This window comes from Acanthisitta chloris, unplaced genomic scaffold, assembly GCF_000695815.1.
Source record: "Acanthisitta chloris isolate BGI_N310 unplaced genomic scaffold, ASM69581v1 scaffold32557, whole genome shotgun sequence".
NCBI lineage: Eukaryota > Metazoa > Chordata > Aves > Passeriformes > Acanthisittidae > Acanthisitta > Acanthisitta chloris.
In genome coordinates, this window is record NW_008684745.1 from 597 (window position 1) to 12762 (window position 12166).

Genomic DNA, 12166 nt, shown 5'->3' on the forward strand with positions numbered 1-12166 from the left:
CAAAACCCCAAACTCAAAACAGGTTTTGTCAGGCCACAGCAGAGCCTGTATTCTGTGCTTAATCCTTATGAATTTCAGTATACTCTTCCACAGTTGGAATAGGTATCTGGACATATTTAGGGACAAGTGTAATAAGTGGGAACACCTATTAACTTTGTACCTACTGAGCTGAGAAACATTATTAATTAATAAAGTCCTACAGAAGTGGTACTTTTCATTCTGTAAGAAACCAAAGTAACATCTCTGAAAATACCTCTAACATACCTATGAACAACATGGAATGTTTTCTTGCAAATTTGAGGCCTTCATTTCTGTCAACTTCACGGTTTTCCTGTAATAAGACATGGCATTAATGAGCATTGTTAACAACACACACCAACAGATCATTTACTGCAGTTGAATTTGTCTTACCTTATCAATCTTGTTTCCAACTAACATTTTCACTATGTCATTCCTTGTGCAGTATGTTTCCAATTCATTTAACCAGTTATCCAGCTTGACAAAAGTATCTCTTCTTGTGACATCATAAACTGAAAAAGATATTAGCAATATTATTTCCACAATATTTTTCAAAGGATTACAGCTTACATTGCAAAAGGAGACAAATATTTGGCTTTTTGAATGAGAAAACTGAAGGAATCCCAAGGATTCCAATTTACCTTCTGCACCAATAACTGGAAAAAAAAAGTTGGACATCTACCATCTCAAATCACTGATGCAGAGCAACTCTAAGATTCAGTCACCTACTCTTCTCAGACTGATTTATCTTGAGACATCTTAGCTTACAGGCTAGAGACTATCAGTCTCCAAAGAATTCTACACTTGCAGACCCCTGATGTAAGGTATTTACTAACATGACTACATAAAAGCCACGCAAAGAGAACAGCATGAACTTCAGCACTGAATTTATTAGTGATAATTAAGATTTGTTTAACATTGCTGCTATGCTGATTTAGCAAAAAAAGTAAACAGATCACCAAGTCCTCATGGATACCAGTGAACTGATTTTTCAGTGCTTTAAGCTATTTAGTACTTGTGTGAAATATAAGTAAGCAAGCCACGCTAGGAGGTGAAAAGACAGACACAAAAAAAAAGCAGACTTATATCTAAAAATCCACTCCCCAGTACCTGCCTAGCTAGCACTCCAAGCTGTGATTTCCTTCATTTCCACATCCCATGTGCAGACAAGCATCAATAGTTTGTTTCAGTCAAATCTGTAATTTGGCTTCCATAAACAACCTTCTTTTTAGGAAGCCATATAACAAAGAAATATTTAATAAAATGAGAGCAAATCTCAGCAGCAAAACTTTTGAGCTCCCAAACAGTGCTTGCTGACTTTTACAGCTTCCAACAGTAAGTGGCAGATTCTGAGCCAGCAACTAAGTGACTTAACAAGACATGTCTTGACAGGAAGACTTGGGAAAAGGTACATACAAAACAAAACCTACCAAGAAATCCCATGACAGAGGTTATTTCAAGTTAAACCATTTAATTGGACACAGTATCTTACCAAGATTCTCTCAAGACAGATGCAACTTCAAAACAACTTACTTCCCTGCCCTTACTTTAGTTAGCTCCTCCCTTCTAGCAGAATTTCAAAGCTCAGTGCCTAGTTAGCAGGTTTCCACATACAAAAGAAAAGCGAATGAGACTTCACCGTGAAGATGCAATTATGGGTTTTGCCTGGGTTTCTCACACACAGATTGGTGTTTTCTATATGCCCAGCTAGTCTTTTCTAAGTGATTCTGGCTGTGTAACATCCAATCAGTAGGGAGACAAATAACAACAAATCCCAGCCAGACTCCACAATGTTTATAATCATTTCATCAGGAAAAAGAACAGGAAGAAGCAAAAGTGAAAGCTGTATACATACTGATACAGAGAGAATACAGGGGAGAATCTTTTTTGTTTTACTCTGGGCTTAGTAAACACAGGCAAAAATAGAAAGTAATAAATTAAAGGCAAATTCCTGACATCACAAGGACTGCTCCAGGCTATCCTTTCAAACAGCAGCAGCTTTTACTCTCATGCAGAAATCAGATGTTCTCAAGCCAGTCAGACTGACTACATAAGACATCAGACATCAAGATCCTTTAATATGAGTTGTTCAGATACAACTATTTTTAGTATCAGTTATTCCATAAAGGTTATATGAATGTTATATATATGGAGGTTATATGCATGAAAAACTTGCAAACTTTCAAAATTGCATGCAAAGCTGTACTTACCCAGGATAACACCTTGTGCACCTCTGTAGTAACTGGGTGTTAATGTTCTGAATCTCTCCTGACCTGCAGTATCCTAGAAAGCCATTCAGAAAGTTCCATTATCAGAATCTGAGCAGAATCTAGCTTAGCTTTCAGGTATTCTGCTTCCAATGACTATACAAAGTAAGACATAAAGTATATTCCACTGCCAGATTAGCCAAGTTTACTCCATCCCCTGCTGGTTTACTACATTCAAACTTTTATGCAGTCTGTCCTGGGAAACACCTTTAAACTGCTAGGTGTAGAAACTAACTGGACTATATAGCAGTAAGACAGACTTTTGTGCAAAGGCATTAGTTCTCCAGCTAGTACTGCAGCAACCAGCAAGAAACCAGCATAGCTGCAGTGCTTACTAAGGTTTTGTAACAAGCATCACAGCACATGGCAACAAAACCAGTTCCCTCACTGCAATCACCTTGGTCCAATTAAATTTGACTGAGTGCCAGGGTAAATGCATTAACATGCTATGACAGAGCAGATGCAGAAGTGAGTCAGAGGATTTTCTGGTTTTAGGTAAAATTGAGCTTATATCCTCAAATTTACAGTGTCAACAGCTCTGCAAAAAAAACTCCAAATATGAGATTAGAGATCAAGTTATAGTGCACACTCATTGCAGACTTTATGCATTTAAACATTATCTAAACAACTTTATCCCATTTACCCCAGATTAGAAGTGACACATGAGACACTGTGGAACCTGAATCACCAAACTGGACTTCCAACATTCTACAAGCCACACAGTCAACCTCACAAATCTCAAACTGGTTTTGTGTCATGATGCACCTTTATAAGCTTTTCTTACCCCGTTTACCTCAGGATTATTTCTTTTTATTTACCAATACAAAAGAAAATAAACCCTAAGTTAGTCCTATGCAATATTTCCCATCACATGATCACTTATTGATCTACTATTAGTCTGGTTATCCTCCTACACACCTATTATTTTTCTGTGAAACTATTGCAGTTATTTTCCCTATAAAACCCATTTATTTTAGTGATGATTATTATTGTAACTAAGACATAAATCCTGTTTGTTAGTTGAGATATGACGTGCCCTGAAAGCAACAGAAGTACTGCAATATATATTTCATGTTCCACTACTCCTTCCCAAGGAAGGAAAGGTCTGGTATCTTGCTTGTATGAGAAAAAAAGGTTTTATTCTTGCTTGCTTCAAGAAGGCACAAGTGGGTCTAAATATTCAAAAGGTGCTTCAAGTCACGTAAGTGTGGAGGCTGGTTTACACAATGGAAAATATTTTTAAAAAACTTGGAAGTACTTTTTCTTTCTTCACTTGCCATAAATTTAGAAGTTCTACTTTTAGCTAGAGTAGAAGTTGAACACTGTAAAGCTAAGAATACAAACACCAACTCTCTCTCCTTCAGATGCATCTGCTTCAAATAACTCTGACCTCAAGTCTATAATAGTCTTTGTATGAGGGATATGAAATTTAGGCTAAAAATGGGTTTAAGCATTTGAGCATGCAACAGTAACTCTTAACCTATTAATACACAACCTAAATGTTACAGGCAAAAATTATTACAAAAGTGCACCCTTTCAAAATCTGTAAAGTACAGACAACAGCAGTACAGACAGGGACATCTGATCAGTGAGGGCTAACTCTTTACAAGTTAAACAATTAATTACTCATTAAAAAATATCTAGGAATGGCCACATTCACTGTTTTGAAGTCTGACTGATTTAGTACCATTTAACTGCTCCTTTTCTCTAGTCCTATCCCAACCAGACCTGGACTCAGTGCTGCAGATGCTTACAGGTGACAGAATCATCCCATTAGCCAGCTATCCCACAGTTCACCTTCTGAATGGTGCAGTATTAACCTCCCACCTCTCCAAATCACCTTCATATTAAATAGAAAAGGATTCTATACAATCTGTACATCACACAAATCATCACTATTCCTAAAGCAAAGCAATACATTAAGGACTTAGGAGAGACTTACCCATATTGCCAGTTTAGCTTTATTTCCATCAACCGAAATAGTTTTCACCTTAAAGTCCACGCCTAGAAGAAGAAAAATATTTTAGTTCTTCAAACATACCACAGCTATACAGTTTCATTTTCTATTTATGAACCCTGTTTTTGAAAGAGAAAGTAAAGAGAAGAGGGGAAAAAAATCAAACTCAGAAAACAGGCTGTGTTGTGACAGGAGCAGGAAGAATAAGTTTCATTTTCTATTTATGAACCCTGTTCAAAATGCAAGGCTTTGCTGCTGACAGGTTTGTGCAAAAGCCTAAAGGCCTTTTAAGCCATTGACTCTAAACAAATACTACATTTCCTGTATTAAAGCACATATTCCAGTACAAATATTCAAGTTTATAATTCAAATGGATTACCTTTCTATTCATTACTCACATACATCTCCCTGAGTACACCTCTGGCCTTGAAGAACAACCTACTTTAACAATAAAGGAGGAAGCTGCATTTAGGTACCTATTTGCTCTGCTTCCCTATCTTAAACACTCTGACCAAGTCCCATCAAGGTGATCAAGATTAGTAAACTGATATAGGCAGAGACTCATCTACTACATGACTGCTATCCTGTGAGAAATAACATTAGATTACACTAATTTGTCTAACAAATATGTCAAATAAACTCCAGATTATTTCAACACACAGTACATCTCTTACAGGGACTCCAGAAATAACAGGAACTCCCCAATACCAGGCTTGTGACCAAGAAAAGAAACCAAACAGACAACATGATAATTAACAGTTCTGCTGTTAAGCCATCTACCTCAACATCTCACAATTTCTCCCTCTTCATGTCCTCCCCCCAAGGAGGAACTAGCAGCCTATCACTTGCTCAAGGACAAGCTGCACAAAACTCAAGCCAAGGAGAATGAGATATTAGTGACTGTGCAAATTTAAAGGCTACAGTAACACACAGCAGTCTGAGAGGCTGAGTACAGTTATGATCCACTATGCTCTAATTTAATCCTTAGGATACCAACAGCAAGTAACTGGAAATATCTTCTAAGTATTTTGGAGTGACTTTCACTCCCCATCAGGCAGCAGCGCTGAAGGGAAGAAGTGTGGAACGCTGGTATTTTTTGAGTGCAACAGAAACCTTTTTGCACTGTGAATTAAAATGGCAGTCATCATACTTGGTACATGGAAAAGAGTTTGTTTTAACTATTCTAACACAAAATGTTTAAATAGGACCTAATGGTAAGTGTGCTGCACTGAACCTGCACACTGCAAGCGGATTTACAGCTTCAGTGCAATAGAATTTTAAAAGAGCTTTCTTTAAAGAAAAACCATACACACCATTTTTATTCCACTGTTTCACAGCTTCAGGTCATTAGTGTTCCCTGAAGTGTCAAGCGATTCAGACAACATTCTGTGCTGGAAGAAGCCCACACTCCTTATTTCAAGCAAATTTTTTCCAAAGTGCAATAACTTTTGCAGTAACCAAACAGAACTTTATGGGCTTTTTTCAGAGACTAAGATTCCTCATCCCTAACTTAGCAGCAATATAATGCTCAATGTCATGCACAAGAATGGTACATTATTCTACAGTTATGTTCAGATAAAAGAACAGTCACTATTAACTCTGATTTAAACATCAGTTCTTAGAACTGCACCTAGTTCATGTAAGACTGCTATGCTAGCAATTTGACACAAATTGACCTTAAAGAACATCCTGTCCTGTTCATTATAGGCACTCAGCAGTAGCTTTTAGATTAACAGAATCTTTTTCTTCTGTTGTAATTGCATGTATCTTCCTTAAACTGCAAAAATCACCACTGCTCAGTCAATGTCCAACAGTTCACAGCTCATTCTTTTACACACCCATCTGGCATCAAACCCTGCAGCTGCAGATATTACAAGTCTATTGGATACTTATTGTAACAAATCAATGTATCACAGCAGTTTCAAGAAACAAAACTTTCTTCCCTAGGATAAACCTGTTAGGTGTACTCTGAAGCCACAGGATCCTCCTCCCATTCCGCAAACAGACTGAGACTATTGTACCTGCATAGTTCAGCAATTTTCACTTAATGGAAAATGTATATGCACCTTTATGTTAGCCTTGCTGCTGGCCAAAAACTTACTTTAAATTTGCATGAGTAATGCACGCAAAATAAGAAACTAAAATAGCAAATAAACCCCATGTATTAAACTGATTATTGAAGGGCAAATGTATGAAAATGAACTGATAGCACACCAAAATATACCCTTTGAAGTGATCACGGCATGTCAAATAAAATTCTAGCAAACCAGGTAGCTCAACACATATATAAGATATAAGCCAATTAACAAAAAGAAAACTTTTAAGTAACTAGGGGTTTTTTACTGTCAATCTGCCATGAAGGAGGACAAGTAGAAAAAAAAATACAAGGCTCAAGAAAATTTTGCTGAACAGAACAAACAGGATACTTATGTTCCCTAAATATGTCAGTGAAATGTAGACATGTTTGTGGACAGGTGTCAGTTCTGAGCTTGCCAGAGTGATGTCTCTATCCCTGACAGCTGAAAGCTGACAGTGCTTTCCACCATGCCTTGGAAGGCAGCCAGAAACAAGACAGCACTACTAGAGGGTACTCCTGTGTGTTAACACTTCCTGCCTCAGCACGACACACCAGCATACTATGGATTTACAGACTGCAAGGAACAGCCCTGTCACTGATACTGCTCTCACATTCAGGCCAGTATGCCATGCTGCACTTACAGAAGTGCAAAATCAGCTAGAGCAGCAGCTGTGTTGCTGGTAAGTGACAAGCTGGACAGTTTAGAGTAGCAGGACTCCAAATGCAAAGAAAGCTAAAAAGAGACATCAGGTGTGTGCAACACATCATTTATGAAATAGGGATTGCACTGAACACTTAGCTAGAATCTTTCATACAAAGAGCAACCAAGTAAAGACAGGCATGAGCAAGAAGGACCACGTAAAATACTGGGGTATGTACAGTCTGATGTGATCCATGTGATGGAGCCCAGTGAACCAGCCAGCCTCAAGAGAATGCAAGGAGGACAGGTGATCTGCTAGGTTGAATAAGACACAGTTAATCCAACTGAAGCCAAAGTATTTGCCCAAAGCAGCTTATTCTTCTGAGAGTATCACAGGACTTTTATAAAGTTCTGAAGAAAAACCCACAAAACCCAATCGTTTAGGGTTCCATTTAAACTGCACCAGTAGGTCTGTGCAATCTACAAAGACAGACAGGTCATTGCAGGGGACCAGTTGTGGTGCAGTCAAGACGTTCCTCAGTATTGTGGTTTTGAGTACAGTTCCTGCTATATGTTAAAAAAACCAAACCAAACATGTTAACTCTTCACTTTCTAACTCAAATAAAAAAACACAGTCACTTTAACCAGTTCAGCAGCCAGTATGTCGACATTACCTGTAGTCCATTCATTTCAGAAAAGCACCACACTCTTCAGTTTCAACAAGAAAGCCTTAAAAACCCTTCTGTCCTCTAACTCAAAACAAAATACTGTTTAATTAGCAGAAAAAGAACTCCAAGTCAAGACTCAAAGTGTTTTGGCATTTCACCATCTTTCAAGTACCCAAATTTGGCATCCAGGATCTGTCTCCATGCAGAAGAAAACAGTTACCTCTAAGAACTCACTCCAATTATATGAGCAACAAATCCTGCCCTGAATTTAAAACTGACATGGTGCTTCTCAGAAATACATTCATCAGAAAAGTAGCAATGCCACTGCCTAGTAGTTTGAAAAGGGAAACAAGAAAACAAGTAAGACTAACCCCAATTCTGTCCTCTTCCAGTTAAGTGGGAAAAAACACAAGAATCCGCTATCCCACCTGACTGCTCCACACACCCTGCTGTAAGACAGTTGGGGTCACAGTAGCCCTACTGCACAATACTGCTACAAACATCTGCTAGGGGGGGCCTAGGAGCCAGGGTGACCTAGGCCAGCATTTGCTCAGCCTCCAGTAACTGACTTTTCCTGCCAAATGATCACATTTCCCCATTAGAAACAGAACTGGGTATGACCTGCCAGCAGTAAACCTTGAACTGTTGCTCTTTAACAACCAATGGTTAGGTATCACACATGCTGTTGTGCATTTTGACAAAGCCCAAAGAAGAAGAATTGCTTAAGGAAATAATTCCTTAGATGTTCAATAGCGCACTGATATTGAGTTTTGACACTGATAAAGAATATTATGTACTAACAGCAGAATGAAAAAAAACCCCCACAGTTAAAACCAAACACAAAAAAACACCACAATAAAAGTGCCCACATTGAGACCAAACTAGTCTGTTATCCAAAACATCATGAAAGCTCAAGTAGCTGTTCTGCACTAACTTCCTGGCCCACACAGTTGACATAACAAGTAAGTAATAGGATCTGAAGCACGTACAGTGCCAAAACTATTAGAATACAAGATTGTCATCTTCACCACCTGATCTGTTACATTCCTGTTTTCTTCCATGCTATCCTCCCTCATGAACTGAGGTGGGGCCACTTGCACAATTTCACATTCATGGGCAATGGAATGAACAAAAACAGGCCACATTCCTACCCTTGGATGCCCAGTGCTTTATATCAAATAGTACTCCTGTACCTTATTAACATGAATCAAAAATGGATCAATTTATTAAATCTTGATCAGACAGAGCTGGCTTTGTTTACCAACAGCTGAACTCAAAAAAATTTGCCTAAGTTCTTAGACAGAACTCTTCCTACAGAGAAAGTAAAAACTTAACTCAAACATCTTATGTGAAAAAGTATCTCTATTTTCCATTATTTAAGTTATTACTCTGGCACAGAGTTGCATCACATCCTTAAAAATTTCATTTGGCTTCCTTTGACAACCAATCCACACAGGGTATCCTACTTTCTGGGTCACTTTCCTCCAGCACAACTGACCCACACTGGCAGCTTTCATACCAGCACAACAATGACACATCACTGCTTTTTTCCCAGCAGCTCTATGTTCTTGGTTCTCTTCCACTTTTCTCAGGAGCCTAGCTGCCAAGAAACTGATTACTAACTAGAAGAGAAAAAGCCACACCTCAATTTCCTCCCTATAGAGGAAAAGCAGCAGCCACACAGAGCACAGCACACTCTGGTATTGCCAGACCTTGCAAGAGTTAACACCCCCTAATAAAGTATCATTTTGCACAGAATACAGGGTCAGGACAGCAATATTGCTATTCTGACAACCTGACAGCAATCTTGCACAAAGAAACCAGTAGGAGACATAACAGTAGCAAAATGCTGCAAACAGTGAACTGGAGGCTGTTCCACAGCTTTTCACTGCCTATAGCTATGACTTCCATTTTCATGGTGACAGGTGTCACTTTTATCTGCTCTTTTCAGCCAAGGATGTATTTTTTCATAAAGGGGACAACTACCCTGTATACAGTGCAGTCACTGCCCTACACTGATGAGCACTGCATGATAAAATTGTGTCCACGTCATTCCTGCATTTCAGAAAGGGAGACATGTAGGCATGCCTGAACTTCAATACATGTCAGGCAAGCCTGAACAAACTCCAATTTTCCCCTGAAAATGGCCTAAATTTTTCAAAGGTAGTATCAGCACATACTTACCAATTGTTGCTGCAAGTTCTGGGTCAAACGTGTCATCTGTGAACCGCAGCAGAAGGCTGAGAAGGAGGGAAGAGAAGTATGAGTTACTATTACTGCAGCATACCCATATCTTGCTGGTAGCCTGTTTATTACAAGTCTGAAAGGAACAGCAAGATCACACAGCTAAATAAAACCACATCTCATTGTTTTGTGTGGGAGAGAAATTACAGAAAAAAGAAGGGAACATGGGAGGAAAACAGCAGACATGCTCTGTTTGCTGAGCCCATGCCTCTTGTCTCCATGTATTACCAAGTATTGAAAACAAAGTCCCTCCCAAGTTGTGAAATCAGCTGCCTGAACAGTCACATGATCTGCTTATCAAAGCATTTCACTTCTACCTTATTCTATTTTTATTCTCACATAATTCAGTACAAAAGTAGTATTTTTTTGTTCTGTTTCAATATTGCCTCACACAGTATTTCTGGAAGCTTGAGAAAAAAAAATCCAAGTCTGCCTTTCATCCCAGAAATGAGTCCTTGAATAGGGCACACAAGGGAACAGTAAGGACTATACCCATCAGAAATAAAGACAAAGAATTCAAAGAGTAAAATTAGCTCATGGTTGTTTTACAATAGGTGTATCTTTTTGTATGTAAGGCCTTTCACACATACACTTCCCCCTATCCTGATGAACGTGTTTGCCACCAGCAGCAGAATACTTAAAACTAAGCTTTAACAGCACATCACACCACAACAGTGTAGGATCCCTTAAAGAAGTGCCCACAATGCCACTGTACTTGTGCCAAATGTAAACATTTTTCCAAGAGACAAAGATTCTCAGCAGATAGGTCCTAAAATTACTAGTTCTATGCATCTGTGGCAAGTGTATGTTACCATCTGGCAGGCAGCTGTTTGCTGTGACCAACAGCTTCTTCTCATGCCCAGGCTGCAGAAACAAAACAAAGCCTTATGTACTTTTTGGTCTTCTCCCCTGAGTTTGTTTTTTATTCCTCTCTCCTCCTTTTGCATGTGAATACAGCATCAAATGCTTTTTAGCATAATGAGGTTGGGTGACACCACCGAAGTTAAACACAGACCGTTTTCTCCTTACTCCAGAACCCCAAAACCAAGTGGTGGCTTTATCTACCAAAGACTAATTAAAATAATTATTAAAAGCAATCACAGCACACAGGTTTTTACCAGTACCTTCTGGTATCAGGCTGTATCAGGATGCTATTTAAGAACAGCTATTTCTAGTTACAACCAAAACTAGTTTCATTCAAAACAGACAAAACATGGAACCCTTATACTGCTACCAGAATAAAAACATCACTCTAGCAGTCTTGCATGCCAAGCCCAGCCAACTTCTACTTTCCCCTCCTTTCCCTCATATGTAGCTACCATCTACGAATTGCAGCACTGCAGACAGCATTGCTCAGAAGTCAGGACTCCAACCTCTTACTACACCCAGCTAATACCAGTTTAACATCTGACCTTTCCTAGTCAAGTAATGGGTCAGATACATGAACTAGGGAATAGTTCAATATCAAGTTCCTGTACCTGAACAATTACAGTATTATCCTTTAACAGTAATTTTATTTCCTCTATACGACACCACTTCTGACAAGTTTTCTGCTGTGAAGAAACAAGCATGTAAATATCTACCCAAAACCTTTGTGTGTGTCATCTGCCTCTGGAAAAACTCTTCCATATGGCCACTCACATGTTAAGAGATGACCTCAACTAAGAGAAATTTGCTCAGACCATGTCTGTCACCAGAGGCCTAGTGCACTAATTATCAATTCAGTAAAGACTCAAATGAGCAACTGACAGGTTTTTAACAAACAAAGGCTTTTTTTTTAATAATTAGCCACCTGCATGTAATTTAGGGTCATGTCACAAGACACAGATTACTGCCATAAAAACGTCAAACCTAAAATCAGTGGTGTGGTACATTTCCAGACTGCCTCCTGCATTTATATCCCACTCCTTTTACTAAGAACGATGGCACTGACAAAAACAGGTTAAAAACCCCCAAACCACTAAACCCCAAAAAAGGTAGCTTAGACAAAAGGCAGGAGTAAGGCAGGAGGGAAGAAATCCAACTCGAAGTACTTCACAAAGCGCATAAGTAACAGAAGTCGTAGCAGAACTGCTTCCCTGCCCACCCGAGCTGCCCCACACACCCAGCGCTGGGTCACTTGTGACTCTGCATGTACACATAACCAGACCGGCCCCAAAGCGCTACAGAGGTGTCCAAGGACACCCATCTCCACGGGGCACAGTGAGCGCAAAGACGGGAAAGAGAAACTGGAACCAGTCTTTGTTTCCAACCGGGGCAGGCAGACACCAACTAGCTCTCCCTTCCTTCGCGGGG

At 39.2% G+C, this 12166-nt stretch overlaps 1 protein-coding gene across 1 annotated transcript; it reads right to left on the minus strand.

Annotated features, from left to right (window-relative positions):
• Window positions 1–264: 264 nt before the first annotated feature.
• Window positions 265–9867, minus strand: RAB18 (RAB18, member RAS oncogene family; the record flags this gene model as incomplete). Its single annotated transcript, XM_009079461.1, has 5 exons — window positions 265–331; window positions 412–530; window positions 2229–2301; window positions 4228–4289; window positions 9812–9867. Coding segments are annotated over 5 exons (377 nt in total), but the record flags the coding sequence as incomplete, so codon positions are not given.
• Between the last annotated feature and the right edge of the window lie 2299 nt (window positions 9868–12166).